The following is a 22,185-nucleotide window of genomic DNA, read 5'->3' on the forward strand; positions in this document are numbered from 1 at the left end:
CCATCTACTGGTAAAATGTGCCTGTGGCTCTCATTGTTGCTATAAACTGAAGGTAACAGATCAGTGTGAATCGAGTAGACACACAGGATGCCTCGCAGACATACATGTGAACTGTGGTGTCATATCAGTGAGTTGTCTGCCTGCTTAGTTGGCTGGTAACATGCTCGCCTCCTGTGCAAGCAGGCCCGGGTTCAATTGCCTGTGGGGTTGGAGATTTTTCTCTGCTCGGGGACTAGGTGTTGTGTCGTCCTCGCCATCATTTCATCCGCATCACAGGCTCCCAAGCTGCCCAATGTGGCGTCTACTGAAATAAGACTCGCACTTGGCGGCCGAACTTCCCGGGATGGGGCCTCCCGTCCAGCGATGCGATAAGCTCATTTACATAAGTGAGTTTGAAAGAGGATGCATTATTGGCATAAGAGAATACAAGGCAGCCATCTGGGAAATTGTTGATCCTGCGGGACAAAGTGTTTCGGCAGTGTAATGGATGTGGGGAGAATGGTTCACAGAAGGCCGTAGAAAACAACGAGGTGGGTCAGACCGCACCTCCCAGACCACCTCCCGAGAAGATTGACACTTCATCTGAATGGCATTTCGGGACAGATCTGTGTCCTCCTTGGCTCTGGCGCAGCAGTGTGAAGTGTCTTACACTGTCAGGGGTGGTAGTCAGCTGCAGTTTACTACACCACGGGTTACATTTGCGTTGTCCATTTCTCCGCCTACCTGTGACAAATGTACAGAAACGTGCTAGATGAGGAAAATGATGGCTGCATTTTTGTTCACTGCACAGTGGAGGGAGTGGCATCCCAGTCACTGCATTCGCACGAGACATAATGTGCCAGCTCGAAGCCTTACGGTGTGGGATGCTATTGGGTACAACTGCAAATCACAGTTGGTGTGTGTCCAGGGCACTTCCCCAGTGCAACATACGTGAACAAAATCCTGTGACCCTTAGCCTTACCCTTTCTGGACAACACCGCAGACACATTTTTCAGCAAGATAATACACGATCACATGTCGGTGCACGAACACGTGTTATCTTGGTGTCTCAGGATGTCAGTCTTTTGCCCTGGTCTGCCAGGTAACCAGACTTACCGCAAATTGAAATGTGTGGGATACGGTGAAATGACAAGTACATTGCTGTTTCCCAATGCCACACACCACAGACGTACTTTGGAATGAGGTGAATGTGTCACGGATGTCTATACTACAGGGCGCCAGTTGCGCCTTATACGTGCCGCTGCCATCACGCCTAGGAGTTATAAAGGTCCATGGCAGACCCTGTGCCTACTAGGCAACAGGACACATGCTGAACTGAGGTGACTGAAATGCTAATCATTTCTGCAGAGCGTACTACGGTAGCATGTCCTGTGAATATGAACGTCGTCTGTCTATTCATTCAAGGTGTTCTGCTTTTCCTGAATATTAGTGTAGTTACGAGATTTCACAAGGAACAGTTTTTGGGACACTTGCAACTAGTGAGGATATTTCAGAATGATGCTAAAGTGTGTATCTTTGTGGTGTGGGACGATACAGGTTCACTTTGCCATCCCATATTTTTTGGGGATGCGGGGTAGGGGTGTGGCGTTTGCACCATTGGCACTTTACAATATGCCTCTTTTATTTGCCATCTTCCATAGGAGTATGCGAAGCCAAAAATATATAACTGAGAATGTACTGCATAATTACAATCATAACACATGCAACAGTGAGGAATCTTAGAAGGTACTGGAGAATGGTGGATTAGTGGATGTTCAAGGGGAAATTAAAGTTTTATTGTCTTCAAAGAGCAACTGAAGCTGTGCTCGGTGAACAGTTAGACCTCAGAAGTAAGACATTTTTAGATAATTTTAGGTGTTTGCTCTAATGTGCTAGAAGTACATATTTTTAGCTTTGTTCACCCCATTGTGATGTACATAAATCTTATTTTGTTCTCTCTGCCCCCACAGTGGCTGATTTCAACCAGCAGATAAATAACACAAATTTAGATATGTTACTTGTATTGTTGATAACGAACTGTCGATTCTCTTACTTTCAAGTGTGACACATTTCTACAAGGATGTTGTCATTTTTAACCTAGTTCTGTTCCATCATAAAACATTGCTTCTTGCAAGTATGTGAATGGCAGAGGCGCGTAAGCCTAAATTGCAGTACCACAATAAAGCAGGTACAACTGAAAGCGGATAAAGATAGTATTTAAAGAACTTATACCGGTGACGTACCTGCATTTCAGGTAGTATGGGGTTAAGGGAGTGTTATTTAAGTGCAAATCGGTAGCGATGTTGGCTTTTTGTAAAGGTAGTGCCACTGATGTCACTGTAAGAGAACATAATTAGTTTACAAACGCACACCCTACTCGCATCGATCGTACAAACATTATACTACCTGACCATTGGTTCATTATTTCAAACTAGTCAGTGTAGAACCCTCTATCATCTGTATTCATTTTGACAATAAAGGTTTGAGACTTCTGTATGACTAATTTCATGCCCATTTCTTCGTAGAAAAATTACCACATTCTATCATAGTATACACATCTTCATCTGAGATTGCTTGTTGTGATAATTTGGTGACCACCTTGCTGCCCGGTGCTTAGGTACAGACTTTTCTATTCGCTTGCCATCACATTGCTCTATAGTTCTACCAGGATATAACTGTACGTAAAAAGTCTTTAGAAAGGGGTCTCAAGACCTCCGTTGGTATCAACTTAGTTCATTGGTGTTTGGAAAAGGGCACTATTTTTCTTCGTTTTACTAATCGACCTTAAAATTTGATTGTCACATATGAATCTCTCTCTTCTGATTAAAGTCTGGCCATAGTTTGTCATATTTCCATTCTGTTGTATTCCTTAATTCTCCTTTATATGTTGTATTATAGTAATAATAATAATAATAATAATAATAATAATCCAATTTATTGCTTATACTGGTGATTCCATGTTCTATATTAACAGCTTCTGGTTAATAGTATACATTTAATTTCATTGCCATGTATATTTTAGTTATGTGTATACATATGTGAATAGTTGTTGAGTAAAATTTGAATGTACAAATTGTATTTACCTGTGTAAGTTTTCAGTTCAGGGTTGGTGACCTGTAAGTAAATTGAGCCTAATCCATTTATCTCACACTCATTTCTGGATTTCCCCATTTGTAGTGAGTTTTTAACTCGGCCTGTGTAGTAATGACGTACACATGGCTGATTTGTTTAATTAATGTGTCCTATGAGTGTTATGGATTGTGGGGTTGGTGTGTAATTTATACTAACCGACAAATTTTAGTCACAGTTAATATTTTTGGTGTGAGATATTTGTTAAATTTCTGTTGTTTGGTGTGTGTTTTCCCTGTCTTTTTGAGGTGAGTGACTCACAGTGTATATTGTAGTGGTGATATGTTGGCTCACGTAACAGGCCAAATGGAACCTTGTGTGGAAGAAGGGCAAGCACTAATCATTGTGTGGTTTTCTGTGTATCATAATGTAGAAAATGGCAGTAACAGTTTCTGATTTGTGGTGTTGTGAAATCACTTACAATTCATTACACCCACCCTTCTCATCACGACTGATACTTGTGCATTAATTGAGAAAGATGTGGTGTCAGCAAAATCAAATGCAATGTGCTGCACCACTGCATAAAATAAATGCTCTCCACCCTATATACTTGCACTGAGTGAGGTGACACAGTAGTTAGCACACTGCGCTCACGTTCAGGATGACAACGGTTTACTCCTGCGTCTGGTCATCCAAATTTAGGTTTTCTATTATTTTCTTAAATCAGTCAGAACAAATGCCAGATGCTTCCTTTGAAAAGAAATGGCCGATTTCCTTCCCCATCCTTGACACGTTCCGAGCGGCTTGTGCCCCATCTTTAATTACCCCATTGTCGATGGGACATTAAACCTTAACATCAATTTCTTCCTTCCTTCCTCATACACCTTCCAAACTCCTTTTCCTTTTTTAATAGTGTAGCTGTTCTTGATGTACAAACAGACCTGCTACAATGCTAATAATTCAATGTTTAATGGCTGGAATAAATGTCTGGCACAGTGTTTTGTAAAAGAAAGCTCCTCCCTCTTATTAAGGTCAATTCACTCTGGGTGTGACAGAACAGAATGTCAACACATTCACACGGTACATATAAAATGACAGTATTCACGTGGTTTTCAGCAGAATGCGATAGGATGGGTCAGAACAGGATATCACCAGTAAGGATTTACGGAAGAAAATTCTGATGTTGACATTATTAGAGGAGAGAGAGGGAAGAATGATATAATCTGCTAACAAAAGAAGTTAACCTAAAATCACCACACCTCCCATGTATTGAAGAGGTGGGTTTTGTGTGTGCTTAATCTTTATTACTTGCTTTGTTTTAGTGACATATTATGAAATTTGCATTAGGACTTGAGTATTTTGCCTGCCAATGTTCTTACACAAATGCCAAATACATGAAATCAAACAAAATTCAGGTTATATAATAGGTAGATGAAGAGAAGGCCTACACTCTTCACCAAAAATGGACAGAAATGGGTTAATCAATTTTCATTAAAAATATATTTTGTAAATGTGGGAAAGTCAGCTCCATTGAAGGAGAAAAATTAAGTTTTTTGATGTTTCCAGAATGTTTTTGATGTTATTTGACAATCAGAAAAAAAGGTGGTCAGAGGATAAAATCAAAAGGCACTTAAAATAAGTGTTGATATTTTGAATTGTGTGGACAACACATTTTCTGATCTTTCAGTTCCGAGTCATTTATAAATTTTTCCATTTGACTTCCATCAAGAACTTCCATTATAAATTTTGTTTTGGCCATTAATAAAGGCGTCAATCCTAGTTCCTTAATTCTGATGTTATATATTGAGTACTTACGTCACAAATGGTAACTCGTAACATTTTCATCATTCCCTAGCTGGCTGAGCAAAGTGATGTTGTGTTGACATTTCACCTGTTGTAAACACTACATCATTTGACAGAGACATTCGTGTCCTTTGACATCCAATGTGAATTGATCTTCTTTAAGATGTTAATGGGGAGTGATTGCCAGATATGTGATTTTGCTAATGAGAACCAGACAAATAGTACGTGTAGAGTTCTGTCAGATGTTACATTCCCACGGTTCTGTAAAAGCACAATGGGGTGTCACATCAAAGATAGTAGCCTTAAACAGACTCTGTATTCGATCTGTAAAAGAATGTTACATTCTCACGGTTCTGTAAAAGCACAATGGGGTGTCATATCAAAGATAGTAGCCTTAAACACTCTCTGTATTTGATTTGTAAAAGAAATGTAAATCATCCAAATGGAAAGGCACGCGGTTAAGTGGGGGGGGGGGAGTTTGAAACATTGCACAGAGAAGAAGAGAATGTGTGAAATTGGACTCTATATACGAAGTGACTTACATTTCACAGTTCCAAATACAGTAACTGATCCCAGTACATCCCTATGTTTAAAATAGATGCAATGAAAGATGGCTTGTGTATTTGATTTTCTTGGATCTGACAGACGATTTGACTTCAGTCAGCAGATAGCCACTGTATGCAGGTAATCAAAGCCAGGGAACACATCATCTAAAGACGGTCCCCAAAGATGGTGGCAAAACATTGGCTTTATCAAGAAAACATTTTCTGTTACCTTGTAATAGCTCAGAAATTTTTAATAATTGATGTGATAGCTTCATTTCAGGATTCCATGTAAAATAACTGACCCGAGTTCATTCTTTTCTTTAAAATGGGTGCAATGACTCGTCCGTGAATTTCTTGGCTCTGAAGGCATTTGCTAGGTATCATTAAATGGAATCGATAATTGATTCAGGCCCCACTTGAAGAGACATCAGCTACCTCTGAACCACAATCCACACTTCAATCCCAACAGAGACCTCAGCATGTTGAATGTGACTTTTTCTGTGCATTACTGCATTGTGTTGTTTTTTTTGTTTGTTCCACTTCACTCACACAACAGAGTGCACGGCTGAGCAGTTCCGCTGTTCAAATGGCTTGTGTATTTCTGATACGTTCCGCTGTGATGGCTACCCCGACTGCATCGATGGTTCTGACGAGACTGGATGCCCACGACGTGAGTATTTAAGACTTGGGTGCTGTGCCAGGTTCTCTCTCTCTCTCTCTCTCTCTCTCTCTCTGTGTGTGTGTGTGTGTGTGTGTGTGTGTGTGTGTGTGTGTGTGTGTGTTACAAGTATAGAAGACATTATTTAGATAATGTTTTGCAGCATTAGTTTTTACAAAAAGAAATGCATTTGTTATCAGTCAATAATTTTTCTTTACTTTTATGTGAAACTTCCACAATATTTTAAGAACAAGAATCAGTTTTAATCAACTTTTATATATCAGCAGTTCTATTTATATGTTCATAGCCCATTGATACTTCTTGTTATATCTGTATGTCATTCTGAAATGTCCCAGTTATTAGTTTCTGTTGTAGTGACATGCAGAAAACGGTGATTTGTTATAAGAAGCAGCTTGGCATAAAGTTTAGCATCAACCTCACATTCAGGAGTAGGGCTGTGCCATCCACATTTATGTTTTCCGTGATGTTCCAGGAATCAATCAAAGTTAAATGCCGGGGCAGTTCCTTTGAAAGGACATCATGGCCCCTGTACTCCAATCCTTGTCCAATCCAAATTTGAGACCCATCTCTAATGACTTTGTAGTTATTTTTGTGAAAGATCACAGACTTAATCAACCTGCACTTCATTTATGTTGATTAGTGATTCGACAGACATGTTCTATTTTGGATTACGCGTTCCACCATAAGATGTATCTTGAAACCAATTCCATCAATTCACTAATAACCACAGGTATAAATACCATTTTTCCACATAGGTAACATCACAAAGTTAGGCTCGTCTTCACCTGTAATGTACGCTATGAGGAAGCATCTTGGATGTCGAGTTCCCTTCCTTCATTTGTAATGTACCACCCTCCCTGTATTTTGTAATTACTGTACTTCAATGTCCGTAGAAACCAGACTCTAATTTTACTGTGAGGTGCATTTTAATTGTTTTACTTGCACTAGCTTGTGCCGCATTCACTGGAAGATTCATGTTACATTATTAGAATGGAAAATGTTTCCATTTCCACACACACACACACACACACACACACACACACACACACACATATATATATATATATATATATATATTAAAAACAAAGATTCCAAGACTTACCAAGCGGGAAAGCGCCGGCAGACAGGCACATGAACAAAACACACAAACACACACACAGAATTACGAGCTTTCGCAACTGGCAGTTGCTTCGTCAGGAAGGAAGGAAGGAGAGGGAAAAATGAAAGGGTGTGGGTTTTAAGGGAGAGGGTAAGGAGTCATTCCAATCCCGGGAGCGGAAAGACTTCCCTTAGGGGAAAAAAAGGACAGGTGTACACTCGCACACACACACACATATCCATCCGCACATACACAGACACAAGCAGACATATTTAAAGGCAAAGAGTTAAGGGCAGAGATGTCAGTCGAGGCGGAAGTACAGAGGCAAAGAAGTTGTTGAAAGACAGGTGAGGTATGAGCGGCGGCAACTTGAAATTAGCGGAGGTTGAGGCCTGGCGGATATCGAGAAGAGAGGATATACTGAAGGGCGAGTTCCCATCTCCGGAGTTCGGATAGGTTGGTGTTGGTGGGAAGTATCCAGATAACTCGGACGGTGTAACACTGTGCCAAGATGTGCTGGCCGTGCATCAAGGCATGTTTAGCCACAGGGTGATCCTCATTACCAACAAACACTGTCTGCCTGTGTCCATTCATGCGAATGGACAGTTTGTTGCTGGTCATTCCCACATAGAAAGCATCACAGTGCAGGCAGGTCAGTTGGTAGATCACATGGGTGCTTTCACATGTGGCTCTCCCTTTGATTGTGTACACCTTCCGGGTTACAGGACTGGAGTAGGTGGTGGTGGGAGGGTGCATAGGACAGGTTTTACATCGGGGGCGGTTGCAAGGGTAGGAGCCAGAGGGTAGGGGAGGTGGTTTGGGGATTTCATAGGGATGAACCAAGAGGTTACGAAGGTTAGGTGGACGGCGGAAAGACACTCTTGGTGGAGTGGGGAGGATTTCATGAAGGATGGATCTCATTTCGGGGCAGGATTTTAGGAAGTCGTATCCCTGCTGGAGAGCCACATTCAAGGTCTGATCCAGTCCCGGGAAGTATTCTGTTACAAGTGGGGCACTTTTGGGGTTCTTCTGTGAGAGGTTCTGGGTTTGAGGGGATGAGGAAGTGGCTCTGGTTATCTGCTTCTGTACCAGGTTGGGAGGGTAGTTGCGGGATGCGAAAGCTGTTTTCAGGTTGTTGGTGTAATGGTCGAGGGATTCAGGACTGGAGCAGATTCGTTTGCCACGAAGGCCTAGGCTGTAGGGAAGGGACCGTTTGATATGGAATGGGTGGCAGCTGTCATAATGGAGGTACTGTTGCTTGTTGGTGGGTTTGATGTGGACGGATGTGTGCAGCTGGCCATTGGACAGATGGAGGTCAACATCAAGGAAAGTGGCATGGGATTTGGAGTAGGACCAGGTGAATCTGATGGAACCAAAGGAGTTGAGGTTGGAGAGGAAATTCTGGAGTTGTTCTTCACTGTGAGTCCAGATCATGAAGATGTCATCAATAAATCTGTACCAAACTTTGGGTTGGCAGGCTTGGGTAACCAAGAAGGCTTCCTCTAAGCGACCCATAAATAGGTTGGCATACGAGGGGGCCATCCTGGTACCCATGGCTGTTCCCTTTAATTGTTGGTATGTCTGGCCTTCAAAAGTGAAGAAGTTGTGGGTCAGGATGAAGCTGGCTAAGGTGACGAGGAAAGAGGTTTTAGGTAGGGTGGCAGGTGATCGGCGTGAAAGGAAGTGCTCCATTGCAGCGAGGCCCTGGACGTGCGGGATATTTGTGTATAGGGAAGTGGCATCAATGGTTACCAGGATGGTTTCTGGGGGTAACAGACTGGGTACGGATTCCAGGTGTTCGAGAAAGTGGTTGGTGTCTTTGATGAAGGATGGGAGACTGCATGTAATGGGTTGAAGGTGTTGATCTACGTAGGCAGAGATACGTTCTGTGGGGGCTTGGTAACCAGCTACAATGGGGAGGCCAGGATGTTTGGGTTTGTGAATTTTAGGAAGTAGGTAGAAGGTAGGAGTGCGAGGTGACGGTGGGGTGAGGAGTTTGATGGAGTCAGGTGAAAGGTTTTGTAGGGGGCCTAAGGTTCTGAGGATTCCTTGAAGCTCCGCCTGGACATCAGGAATGGGATTACTTCGGCAAACTTTGTATGTAGAGTTGTCTGAAAGCTGACGCAGTCCCTCAGCCACATACTCCCGACGATCAAGTACCACAGTCGTGGAACCCTTGTCAGCCGGAAGAATGATGATGGATCGGTCAGCTTTCAGATCACGGATAGCCTGGGATTCGGCTGTGGTGATGTTGGGAGTAGGATTAAGGTTTTTCAAGAAAGATTGAGAGGCAAGGCTGGAAGTGAGAAATTCCTGGAAGGTTTGGAGAGGGTGATTTTGAGGAAGAGGAGGTGGGTCCCGCTGTGATGGAGGACGGAACTGTTGCAGGCAGGGTTCAATTTGGATAGTGTCTTGGGGAGTTGGATCATTAGGAGTGGGATCAGGATTGTTTTTCTTCGTGGCAAAGTGATATTTCCAGGAGAGACTACGAGTGTAGGACAGTAAATCCTTGACAAGGGCAGTTTGGTTGAACCTGGGAGTGGGGCTGAAGGTGAGGCCTTTGGATAGGACAGAGGTTTCGGATTGGGAGAGGGGTTTGGAGGAAAGGTTAACTGCTGAATTGGGGTGTTCCATAACCGAATCACTAGAGCTCAAACACTTTGCCTTTAAATATGTCTGCTTGTGTCTGTGTATGTGCGGATGGATATGTGTGTGTGTGTGTGTGCGAGTGTACACCTGTCCTTTTTTTCCCCTAAGGGAAGTCTTTCCGCTCCCGGGATTGGAATGACTCCTTACCCTCTCCCTTAAAACCCACATCCTTTCATTTTTCCCTCTCCTTCCCTCTTTCCTGACGAAGCAACTGCCAGTTGCGAAAGCTCGTAATTCTGTGTGTGTGTTTGTGTGTTTTGTTCATGTGCCTGTCTGCCGGCGCTTTCCCGCTTGGTAAGTCTTGGAATCTTTGTTTTTAATATATTTTTCCCATGTGGAAGTTTCTTTCTGTTTTATATATATATATATATATATATATATATATATATATATATATATATATATATATATCCGCTCCCACACAGAATTTCTATCTTTCGCAACCGACGGTTGCTTCTTCAGGAAAGAGGGAAGGAGAGGGAAAGACGAAAGGATGTGAGTTTTATGGGAGAGGGTAAAGAGTCATTCCAATCCCGGTAGCGGAAAGACTTACCTTAGGGGGAAAAAAGGACAGGTGTACACTCGCACACACACACATATCCATCCGCACATACACCAGTAAATCTTTGACAAGGGCAGTTTGGTTGAACCTGGGAGTGGGGCTGAAGGTGAGGCCTTTGGATAGGACAGAGGTTTCGGATTGGGAGAGAGGTTTGGAGGAAAGGTTAACTACTGAATTGGGGTGTTGTGGTTCCAGATTGTGTTGACTAGAATTTTGAGGTGTTGGGAGGAGTGGAGCTGGAAGTGGGAGATTGAGTAGATGGGAGAGACTGGGTCTGTGTGCAGTGAGAGGAGGTTTAGGTTTGTTGGAAAGGTTATGGAGGGTGAGTGAGTTGCCTTTCCGGAGCTGGGAAACCAGGAGATTGGATAGTTTTTTGAGGTGGAGGGTGGCATGCTGTTCTAATTTGCGGTTGGCCTGTAGGAGGATGCTATGAACAGCCGGTGTGGATGTGGGAGAGGAAAGATTGAGGACTTTGATTTGGGATAGGAGTTGACGGGTGTGTTCATTGGCCGAGTCGATGTATAGGTGAAGGATTAGGCGGGTGAGGGTTATGGATTGTGCAGTTTGGAACTGGTATAAGGACTGATGGAAAGAAGGATTGCAGCCGGAGATGGGAACTTTAAGTGTGAGGCCTTTGGGGGTAATGCCAAATGTCAGACAAGCCTGAGTAAATAAAATATGGGAGTGTAATCTGGCTAGGGTGAAGGCATGTTTGCGGAGGGAATGTAAATAAAATTTAATGGGGTCGTTGTAGGGATGTTGTGAGGTTGACATGGTATTAGATGGTGGAAAGGGTAATACGAGGTTAAAGTGAAAATAAATAGAAATATATATAGGGAGAGATAAAGGTGTCAAAAAAGTCAAAAAAGTGTTGGTTTGAGATGAGCTTGTGCTGAACTTAGGTTGGTGAACAACAATGGGTGCAAAGGGTAGGTAGTTGTGTTGTCTCCAAAACACGTTAAAGGGTGGGGAAATTCAGGAAATTTCCGAAAAAAATTTCGAAAAAAATTTTCCGAAAAAAAGTCTCGAAAAAAATTTTCCGAAAAAAAGTCTCGAAAAAAATTTTCCAAAAAAAAGTCGAAAAAATGCGTGTAAATGTATTCAAAGGACTGGTTATGTACTGGCAGGTTATGAAAATGAGGCTAACAATTGTTTGACGAATAAGTAATAATGTTTAAACCTGTGGGAAGCTGCTAAAAAATGATCGGTTATGTGGGAAAAACGGGAATGGAAATAAAACGAAAATTGTTGGAAATAGCTGAGATGGTTGTTTAATGGGTGAAAGGAACTGAAGCTGTGAAATAGTATTTACGAGTTTACACGAAATGTTTGTAAACTTGGAACAGTGGAGTTTATAGCAACGGTAATGTTGAAAGTGTTAAAAATTTTTAGGTTATGGTTTGGAAGTAAATTACGTATTATTGAGTATAATTAGGCAGGATAAAATGTATGGTAGATTACGGAAAAAGGGAAGATGAATACAAAGTGAAACTACTTGTACAAACAAAAAGAGAAAGTAAGATGATAGAAAAGATTTCAAAATGCAACAGAGACAATAACAAACGTAATTGTTGGGTTCAAATTAATGATGTAAGGAGTCAAAGGAGTCATTCCAATCCCAGGAGCGGAAAGACTAACCTTAGGGGGAAAAAAGGACAGGTGTACACTTGCACACACACACACACACATATCCATCCGCACATACACTCATACACATACATCCCACATTGGTGTATGTGCAGATGGATATGCGTGTGTGCGAGTGTACACCTGTCCTTTTTTCCGCCTAAGGTAAGTTTTTCTCCTCCCGGGATTGGAATGACTCCTTACCCTCTCCCTTAAAACTTACATCCTTTCGTCTTTCCCTCTCCTTCCCTCTTTCCTGAAGAAGCAACCGTCGGTTGCAAAAGCTAGAAATTCTGTCTGTGTGTTTGTGTGTTTTATTTATTGTGCCTGTGTACCGACGCTTTCCCGCTTGGTAAGTCTTGGAATCTTTGTTTTTAACATATTTTTCCCATGTGGAAGTTTCTTTATTTTATCACTTAATAAATTAATAACAAGATTTATTCCACAATCATGTATTACAATCACGTCAAACATATAAATTCTATTTCCGGACCATTTATACTATATTAACAGGATGTATTTTCAGTTGTATTGTTATAATCTTATTTCCATTGATCTTTTACATAGTTAAATGTATTTAATTGTTCATATACATTTTATATTACTCGAATTTTCACCTCCTCACAAATGTTACCACTCGCATAATTTTTTTACAGAAAATAGTTAACACTTTTATTTATTTGCAAGATCACAGTATTCCTCATTTCATTCTGTGTTTATTTTTTATTCATCGAGCCCTACATTCGCCCAGATTTATTTAATGAATTGTCTTAGTGAACAAATTTATCTATATAAATTTACCTTTTTCTGGCCAATTGACTATAAAACTATACTACTTAGCAGTACAGCATTTTGAACTGCATTCAGTTTGGTTGAATTTATATTTTATACTAACTTTTGATTCCTGTTTACTGAACATTTGAAATAATGATCAAAGTTGATACAGACATTATTTGTTCTCTAAACTGTGGTTTTAGATTTGACACGCATACTAAATTAACCAGCCATTATTCTCAGATCATAAAACACATTCTACGTGGAATTTATTCCTTATTTAATGAAAACAAGAATGGAGCGGGCCTGTTCAAATGCTGAATGTGAGCGTATTGTGTAATTTGCAAGTAGATTGGTATTAAATACTTCATTAATCCCTTGCATGTTGATTACATCTCATATTGCAGCAGTGAAGAAATTTCACATAAAAAATACAGTGTTCATTCACAGTCGGCTCACCCTTTTATCACGCCAACAGGTGAATGTGCCGTGTCAGAGTTCAGGTGCCGTGACGGGACGTGCATTCCGCTGGGCCGCCGTTGTGATGGGCGGACGGACTGTTCCGACTTCTCTGACGAATACGACTGTCCGACACCTGGTGAGTGCTGTGGCAGTATCGAGTTATCTTGTCTCCCGGGATACTGTAATGGTTATACACAGGGTTATATCTGATAGTGGGTAAGATTCTAAAATTGTCAGTTTTGATATAATTGATTTGATCAGTTTGAGAAAATATTGTTCCTCAAGGATTAAATTTGGTAGGAGGTACACAAAACTGTTGTGTAAATCAAAAGGAAAACTGGTGAGATGTTTGTTGTGGTCTCCACTCCAGGGACTGGTGTGGTGCAACTCTCCACGCTCGTCTCCTCTGTGCGAGCCTCTTACATCCATTTGACCTTCATTCTGTATTCGTGCCGCAGTCCCCGTCTACAATTTTTACACCCCATACCTCCCTCCATTATGAGACCAGCAATTCCTTGATACCTCTGTGGTTGTCTCCTGTCACATCATCCCTTCTATCAGTCAAGTTACACTGTAAATTTGTTTTCTCTCTCTCTCTCTCTCTCTCTCTCTCTCTCTCTCTCTCTCTCTCTCAATCCATATTAGGCTACAATCCAGACAAATACCTTCAGAAAAGACTTCATAACACTTAAATTTATACAAGATGTTAACAGATTTCTCTTCCTCTTTGGAGTCTTACACATCGGCATGGGTGGATAAAATCTTCTCAGTTTCCAAGCCGCGTCAGTGAACTGCAACAATTTCAACAGAGACCAGAGTTACGTACTAAGTAGGGCATGGGGGCAGGCTTTGGGTGTCGAAAGGAAGCAACGGTGGATGCTTAATACTTGTAGGGAGGCGGCAACAGCAGTTTCAAATACAGCGCCAGCCCCTCACGCGACCTGACGTCACTCGGTTCTGTGGCAGGCCGGAGCTGCTGCAAGTTGCCCGACTCACCTTCTGTGCACTTGTCATTTTGGCCCTCTCCGATTTGTGCCAGCAGCCGTAATAATAGGTATATAAGTGGCAAACATTGCCAGTCCCAGCAGTCAGTAGTTCTACTTCTGATTGCTATTCGCAGCAGTCAGTAGTTTTACTCCTCATGGCGATGGAGGAGCTAGCCATCAAAAACTATAGGATTTTATTGGAATTGATACAGCTTGGAAACTGAGAAAATTTTATCCAGATTTTGCTTTTTGAAATGCTTTCTTGCTATTGCCAGTCTGCATCTTATATGTTTACTCACACCGTCATCAGTTATTTTGCTGCCCAAATAGCAAAATGCATCTACTACTTTTAGTGTCTTATTTCTTAATCTGATTCCCTCAGCATCGCCTGGTTCACTTCGACTACATTCCATTAGCCTGCTCTTCCAAATCCCTTTCTGCCTCCCACAGAATTACAGTATCACCAGGAAGCCTCAAAGCTTTTTTTAGTTTCCTCCCAGAACTCTTAATTTCCTTTCCAAATGTCCCTGGCTTCCTTTACTGCTTGCTCGATGTACAGATTTAATAACGTGGGATGGGGGCAGACTACAATCCCATTTCACTGTGTTTTTAATTATGGCTTTCCTTTCGTGTCATTTGACTCTTATAATGGCAGTCTGCTTTCTGTACAAGTTGTAAATAATCTTTCACTCTCTGTGCTGTATCCGTACTACCTTCAAAATTTCTAAGAGTGTAGTCCAGTCCACATTGTCAAAAGCTTTGTTAAGTCCTGCCTTTCTTCAAACTATCTTTTATGATGCTGTAGGGTCTGCATTGCCTCACATTTTCCTACACTTCTCCAGAGATGGGTATAAAAGTACGTACACTACAGTAGATTTCCGAAATAATAGTTTCTTCCTCCAGGAGGAGAGAGGGGTGATCAGGATGAGGAGAAAGGAAGGACCGGCTCTCAGACTGCAACTTGTTAGGGACCTATCTGTTGTGAGTGGGAGGAGACATAAATGTGGAAAACGAGGGAAGGAGGATCCGAAGAGTAGGAGGGTAAAGAAAGTACGTTGGTAAGCACTGGGCCAATTTCAGCCCAGAAATTGTAGTGTAACATGACACTTTTATAAAGTGATTTCTTGCACAGCGTCCACTGACATGACGAATAATTTTTTCCACCAGAAAAGCTTTCTGTAAGCGATGAGTTAGTGAAGTATGCTGTTTGGAAGTTCGTTTTCTTTATGTGTCTGTATTCTGGAGTGGATAGGCAGAGTGTGTCTGTAAGCCAGAATGACAGTGACACTCTTGCTATGTTTTGTCGTACCTGCTGTTTAGACAGTTTATTATGCATTGTCGGGTCCAGCCTCGGAGATATGGTGCACGCCATGGAAGAACTTTCCTGGTGTTCGCAATGACTTCATGAGAACAGATGGTTTTGCCTGTCACTTTCTTGTTGGGTGTCATTTGAGTGAGAATGAATGTCAATTAATATCAAATGAGGGAGAGAGAGAGACCCTCCTCCTCCTCCCCCCCCCCCCCTCTCTCTCTCTCTGCCCCTAATCTCACCCTTTCTCTCCCCTTCCCCCTTTTCCACCACCTTATACACTCTGCCCTCTGAACATCTTGTTGTGCAGCTGCTGAATCACCTGTTGAAACACCTTCATCACACTATACCACTATCCCCTCCTCACTTTGTGTCTTTCCCTACCCTATTGTTCAATCCCGTGTCCGGCCATCCTGATTTAGGTTTTCCATGATTTCCCTAAATTGCTCCAGGCAATTGCCAGGACAGTTCCTTTGAAAGGGCACGGCTAACTTCCTTCCCCGTCCTTTGCTAACCCTATGAGACCGCTAACCTCGCTGTTCGGTCTCTTACCCAGACAACCCAACCCTACCCTATCCCCACCCAGTCAACGGCTTATTTTCTCTCAAATCGGTGACAGTGGTACCAAATAGCCATGACAAGGATCTTTGTTTGCTGCAGCTCCAACATGCAGTGCTCTGGAATTCACTTGTGGGGATGGAAGCTGCATTGACCGTCGACGCGTCTGTGACGGCCGTCCCGATTGTCGTGACTACTCGGACGAGAGGGACTGTGGTAAGTGAGAGAGAGGAACTTCTAAAATAACCTGGCTGTAGGTGGCTCTTTGTATGATATTCTCCTTTCAGTAATTGACAAGATGAATAATATTTGCAGATTTGTGACTTTCAGTGTAAATCAGCACATCTGCTCTGTTGAAAGAAACGTCCTCACCAAAAAAACCTTAAAACTACTGTTGCTATGAATAAAAAAATATCCATCTGTCACGTACTGTTAATGTGAAAATGAAATGTATCCTTCACCAAACACAAGAAAGGGGATCAAGAATTGTACTTTAGGAATGTACATACACGACTTTAATATAAATTTTGTGGACTGGGACATTAAATGTGGTTACCCTTCATCTGGGAGTCATAGACTTTTGAGAAAGCTTTCGACTCTGTTTCAGCAACATCTGTTGATTTATTTCATCGAGATGCTGAGAAATCCAGTTTTAAAAGACAAGCTGTGCATGTGAATTATGATTGGCGTAACTATTGCCAGCAGTCACAGAGCATGTTTTAATAACCTTAAACTGAGGGAAATGAATTGAAATATGTTGCAATGAATCAAGCCTAAACCACCTGTATTTACTGATGACATTATTATATTTGCCTCGCAAGAAGAGGTCCCCAGGGATGGAAAGGACTTTTTGAAACTGCCTATGCAGTGATGTTGGTTAGGGTCCCCACATTTCACCTTGCTGGGTCCTCGTTTGCGAGTAATCGACAGATAAGAATTTAAGAATTTATCGTAATGCACTAGAACCTTGAAAATAACTCTGATAGGATAGTGGTTATTTAGTTGGTATTCTGAATCGATCAAGTGCAATTTGTTTCTTTTTTATCAGAACGACTGTCATTATTTTTCTCTATTAATTGGTTTAAATCCAATTATGTTTATTTCTAATCCTGTGTTGCATTGTTTTAACCATTGTATCAATACTTTTATTCACCCTAATTTTTACTTTCTTATGTTATTTATTTTGTTTGTAATCATGGTCCAAATGGTTTTAAATAAATTCATTTATCCATCATGGTATTTAAATATTTTAAAACTCATCTATTGAATAAAAGAAGACATCTATTTACACTGGCTGTGAAGTCATGTTAAAAATTTGTTGTTCGTTACAAGATGTACATTGTTTGGCTGGTAATCGTCATACAAAACTTAAATTCTTCTGCCCCATGGACAAAATAATGGTGATGTAGATTCAAACAAAAGAATGTGTTATAAATAAAACAAAATTCAAGAAAAATGATCAATAAAATTAGAGACTACCGTAATGTGGACAAAAATATAAATTGACAAGAAGGAAGTTAAATCAAAGAAAACAAAAAATATCTTTAAACCAATTAATTGACAGGAATAAGGAATTCATTTATTTCTATAAAATTGTAAGGAGATGGGATTTGAATTTACAACTTTCAGTGTACCAACCAAGAATTTAACTGGTTCGCTATGATGTCATTATGAGGTGCTCTTTTGAAGGTATTAGTGAATCACAATAAATTCTGAAAAGTTTTCCCCTGATTACTTGCAAACAAGGACCCATCAGGATTTAGTACCTGGGACCCTAACTTACCACATAGGCAGTTTCAAAAAGTCAGGCCCATGTCTGGAGTTTGGAAGGTGGCTTGCAAATTAATTCTAATTGTCTACAGTGAACAGGTTGGAAAGGAAATAATAGAAACTCATTATGAAGTCATACAAAAAGAAGGAGCAGATTTCCAAATTTTGTTTTAGCACATACAAATGACAAAATCTTACAAGTGTAGTTCACAAATTTCTGAAAAAGTTAAAGTTTTGTACCTATCTTCCATGCGTGTTCTATGTGAAGTACTATGTGCCGTGACAGACATGGATAAACTTGTCATTTTCTGCAGAACCCATTGAGAATACCAGTCACTCATACTGATAAAATGTCAGATTATCAATCAAACAACTGATGGCTGGAACAAACTTGAAACGGTTACCTCCAGGTGGTACATTACGAGCTGGCTGTGAAACGTTCAGTGTTTGCAAAGTGTGAATTTGTTTTAATATTTGATAATGTTTTGAATGGCGAAGAGCTTGGGTATGAATTTTGGAACATATGATACAGCGTGTTTTACAATCCCTGTTACAGGCTTATAGGGCTTGTAGAGCAGACTTATGGGAGCAAGAGCTTTGATAAGGAATTGATATCTGGAAAATGTACCATTTGGAAATGAAATAAGTGTGAAGTTTGGATCACTTTCAAACCTCCTGCTTCGCACTATGCACACTAACTGAGAAGAGGGCGTTGAGATCAGTCTTTGTTGTAATTATATCACATACCATTTTTATCCGGCTACAGCGATGGCTATGAGAATTTGATACATTTGCAACTAGGAGGTTTGACTGCGGTGCTCAAGAGACGCACCACAGTCTCAACTTTGTAGAGGGCGTCCTTCGTCACGTAAAAAAGAGCTCGACAACGACCACTTTAAACATGTACTGCGGGCTCCTGTAGAGCTCACTGTGACCGTTTTGAACCGTGAAGCGGGAGGTTTTGAAAGTTATCTGATCTTAAAACTTATTTCGTGTCCAAATGCCACACTTCTTCCCAGAGTTCCAAGTCAGAATTTTATCAAAAAATTCCATCTACAACCCCTAGAAGCCTTAACAGGAATTGTGGAACATCCTATATACAGTACAGAGTGTATCACAGTCAATAGTAGAAATGGACACGTGTGAAAGTTGTACGATAATGGAAGTGTAGAAATATTCCAGTAGACATAGGTCCACAAATGAGCTGTTAGTGAGATCATTGTGAATGTGTGGTTACAAGTTGGTGATGACTTTGGTATGACGTATTGTTGTAGTTAGTACAGATGTGTTTGAAATTTATGCTCTATTTCATTGTCTCGGTCACAGATTTATTTTTATGATGACTTGTTTCAATTAAGATTTCATCAATTTACGTAGTCTTGTAAGCAACATGTGGTATCCGTACGGAAGAACACGTCACATGTATGCGAATATGGATTGCTTACGTAGCTACATAATCTGAAGATGAGCATTTATACTTAGCTTCTCTGTGTTCGCAGGGTACAGTTCTGCAACTGTTTGTTCTGTTTATTAAGTCCACGACCAGTTCCGACCTTTTCATTAGGCCATTTTCGAGTGGATATTCTGCTGTAGAAATGCAGTGCCAGCACCATTTAATGTCACATGACGTTGATGTTGCTTCTGTACGGCACAGTATCCACCTGAAAATGGCCCAGTGTATAGGCTAAAAGAGGTTGTGGACTTAGTAAAATCCGTATTAGGAACTGTAGCGGTTTTTCATTAATTGATTGACTATTGATCAATACAAATTACCATAAAGACCCACGGTTTGGTGATTGTGGTAAATGCGTGATGGGTGATCGGAACAGTTTACCAATGTTGTAAGGATGTTTTCTAATACATGAGTATGTCCAAGATGGATAGATACAGCAAGGCTTCACCTGAGCTAAATTCTCTGTCTGGGACTGTCTCACAAGTGAAATGTACATCACTCCATTGATGCTGTTGAAGAACTGAAGCAGTGAATTGTGCAGTCTTATAAGGTTTTTGAGATTATACAGGGGTGTTTGAAAGAATTTATAACTGGCTGCAGAGATGAGTGCAGTATTGCATCCAAATGTCAAGACAATATGTGGAACTCTCGCTTTAACAGATGGATGTGAGTGGTAAATAAATTGTATTGCGTTAAAGGAGTACTGGATTCCTTGCTAAGGCAGGCTGCGGGCATAATTTGAGCACAATTAGGTGGGGACTTGATGGAAAAGTTCACATTTCAAATACATTTGTACTAAATACTGAAGTCAGTGTTGGCTTGTAGTTACGCATTAGAAATTGTCTCCCAAATGTCTTGTTTGCTGAATCATGTGTGCTGGAGTATTTCTGATTGTATAGTCACACATTTTCACCCGTATTTGTTTTCTTTGGTAATTATGATACATCCAGCAACACAACACGAGAAGAGATGGCCAATCCTTTTCACAGGTGAACTAAACAAAGACACTACAACACGGTCATTAAAGTAAGTGGGTATCGGTGCCAGTCCAAATAACAGGAATATAGGGACTAGACAAAGCTTGCGCAGTTTGAAAGCTAGATAATGGATCCAAAGATTGTGGATAGACAGGATAGATTATGAGGAGAACTTTAACAGTAAAATGAGGTTAATTAAGTTAATTAGGATAAGAAGGCTAAAATTGTATGATAATCTGTCCAGGGTGGTCGAGAAAAGGGTGACAAAATAGATTTGTGAGATAGTTGACAGCAGATCTAAAGTTTCCAACAAATGGTTCAGGGAGATGAGATACGATCTGAAGTGGGGGGTATTAAATCAAGGAGACGTCTCAGACCAAAGTGTAGGCCAGTAATAGACTGCTTTAGTGGTTTCCTTAATGAACAACAACTGGAGAGGAGAAAGAAGACAAAGGCTGCAAAGGTAGCTCTCAGTAATGAACAATTTGTCACCTTGTGTGGGCTCTAATGGCTGCTATCGATTAAAAAAAAAAATTTAAAGAATCGCTGCATATTTGTTGTAAATATAAACATGTACTCTCCCTACATTTCTAGTGCAAATACACCTCTGTTTGAGACATGTTCCATGTTCTTTTGTAAACTGTCTGTATTCCATATCATTTAAGATACACTTACTGTGTACACACCCGCCCTCCTGCACCTCCCACCTCTCGCATTCCTGCACCCTGCACTCTCCCGTACACGTGCACACGGAGCTAGGAGCACGTGAGGAAGGGGACGAGGACGAGAGCGAGGAGGAAGGTGACGAAGGCAGCGAGGAGGAGGCCCCCACCACAAATTGCCTGCCCAACGAGTTTGCGTGTGCCGACGGCTCCACCTGCATCGACGGGGCGCACCGTTGCGACCGAGTCTACGACTGCCGCGACTTCTCGGACGAACAAGACTGCGCCCCCGTCTTCGGTGAATGAGGCACACGCTGCGGTCTTTTAGCCCCCTCTTGCATCCCCTTGTTGTACCTGTCTCTTAGTGGTCACGTGTTTCATCCCCCACTGCGTCCCCTCTCATTCCAAATGTGCAAAGTCTGGAAAATCTTGCACTGTCCTGCGAACTTGGAGAAGTGGCTTTGTTTACCATTAGCACTCTACTACTAATTCTAATTTTGAATTATGTTGCCCCTCACACCACCAAAGAACACATCCTTATTTTAAAGAACAGAATCGTAGAATAACCGAAAGCTGTTGTAATGAGTATTTGTGTTTATTCGCAGACAATTAGTTTCAGTCAAGCAACCATCTTCAAGTAAAAGATTAACAAAACATCAATCTTAGGGAAGGTTCTTCTGCATTGAATGTATGATTTGCAGCATAATTTGTAGCACATCACATATATACATACCTCTAATATCTTAAAACATTTTTCATCAGTCGCCAACAGCAAAAACTAATAGACCACTATCATTTAATCGTACTGCTCAGCTGAAGTCTAATGTTTGCGGTACGGTTTTTACTTGCGAGCAACTGAAGTGGCTTCGGATGGGAAGGATTGCACTGGACTGGTAGCCACAAAACATTTGTACTGACAAAAACTGTGTGTCTTACACTGTGAAGCACCAGTCTGATATTTATCAAACTGTGCACATATCATTTTCTTTGGGCTTTTGTCCCACTTCAGCACAGGGTCGGCCTTGTCAGTATCGATTTGGTGATGTTAGTGTCAGAGGGTGGCCGTATGCCCTTCGTCTCACCGATCAAACGTTGCACATATGCTCTTCACATAATGTTAATGTATTAAATGATAATTTCATCCCATTTGCAACTTATGTTCATCATTAACGTGAGTGTGACCACCAAAAGCATGAATACACTCTTATTTGTTGTGGACTGGG

At 41.2% G+C, this 22,185-nt stretch overlaps 1 protein-coding gene across 49 annotated transcripts in view; it reads left to right on the top strand.

The window, feature by feature from the left end:
* The window catches only part of LOC126295245 (basement membrane-specific heparan sulfate proteoglycan core protein), a 1,297,357-nt gene that overhangs the window by 1,041,692 nt on the left and 233,480 nt on the right, over window positions 1-22,185 (top strand). For all 49 annotated transcript variants that reach the window (XM_049987617.1, XM_049987624.1, XM_049987622.1 and 46 more), the window contains 3 exons: window positions 5,953-6,066; window positions 13,264-13,383; window positions 16,203-16,316. In XM_049987617.1, the coding sequence (XP_049843574.1) occupies window positions 5,953-6,066; window positions 13,264-13,383; window positions 16,203-16,316 (348 nt within the window). The remainder of the gene's footprint in view (window positions 1-5,952; window positions 6,067-13,263; window positions 13,384-16,202; window positions 16,317-22,185) is intronic.

Source organism: Schistocerca gregaria, chromosome 11 (genome assembly GCF_023897955.1).
Source record: "Schistocerca gregaria isolate iqSchGreg1 chromosome 11, iqSchGreg1.2, whole genome shotgun sequence".
NCBI classification, from domain to species: Eukaryota; Metazoa; Arthropoda; class Insecta; order Orthoptera; family Acrididae; genus Schistocerca; species Schistocerca gregaria.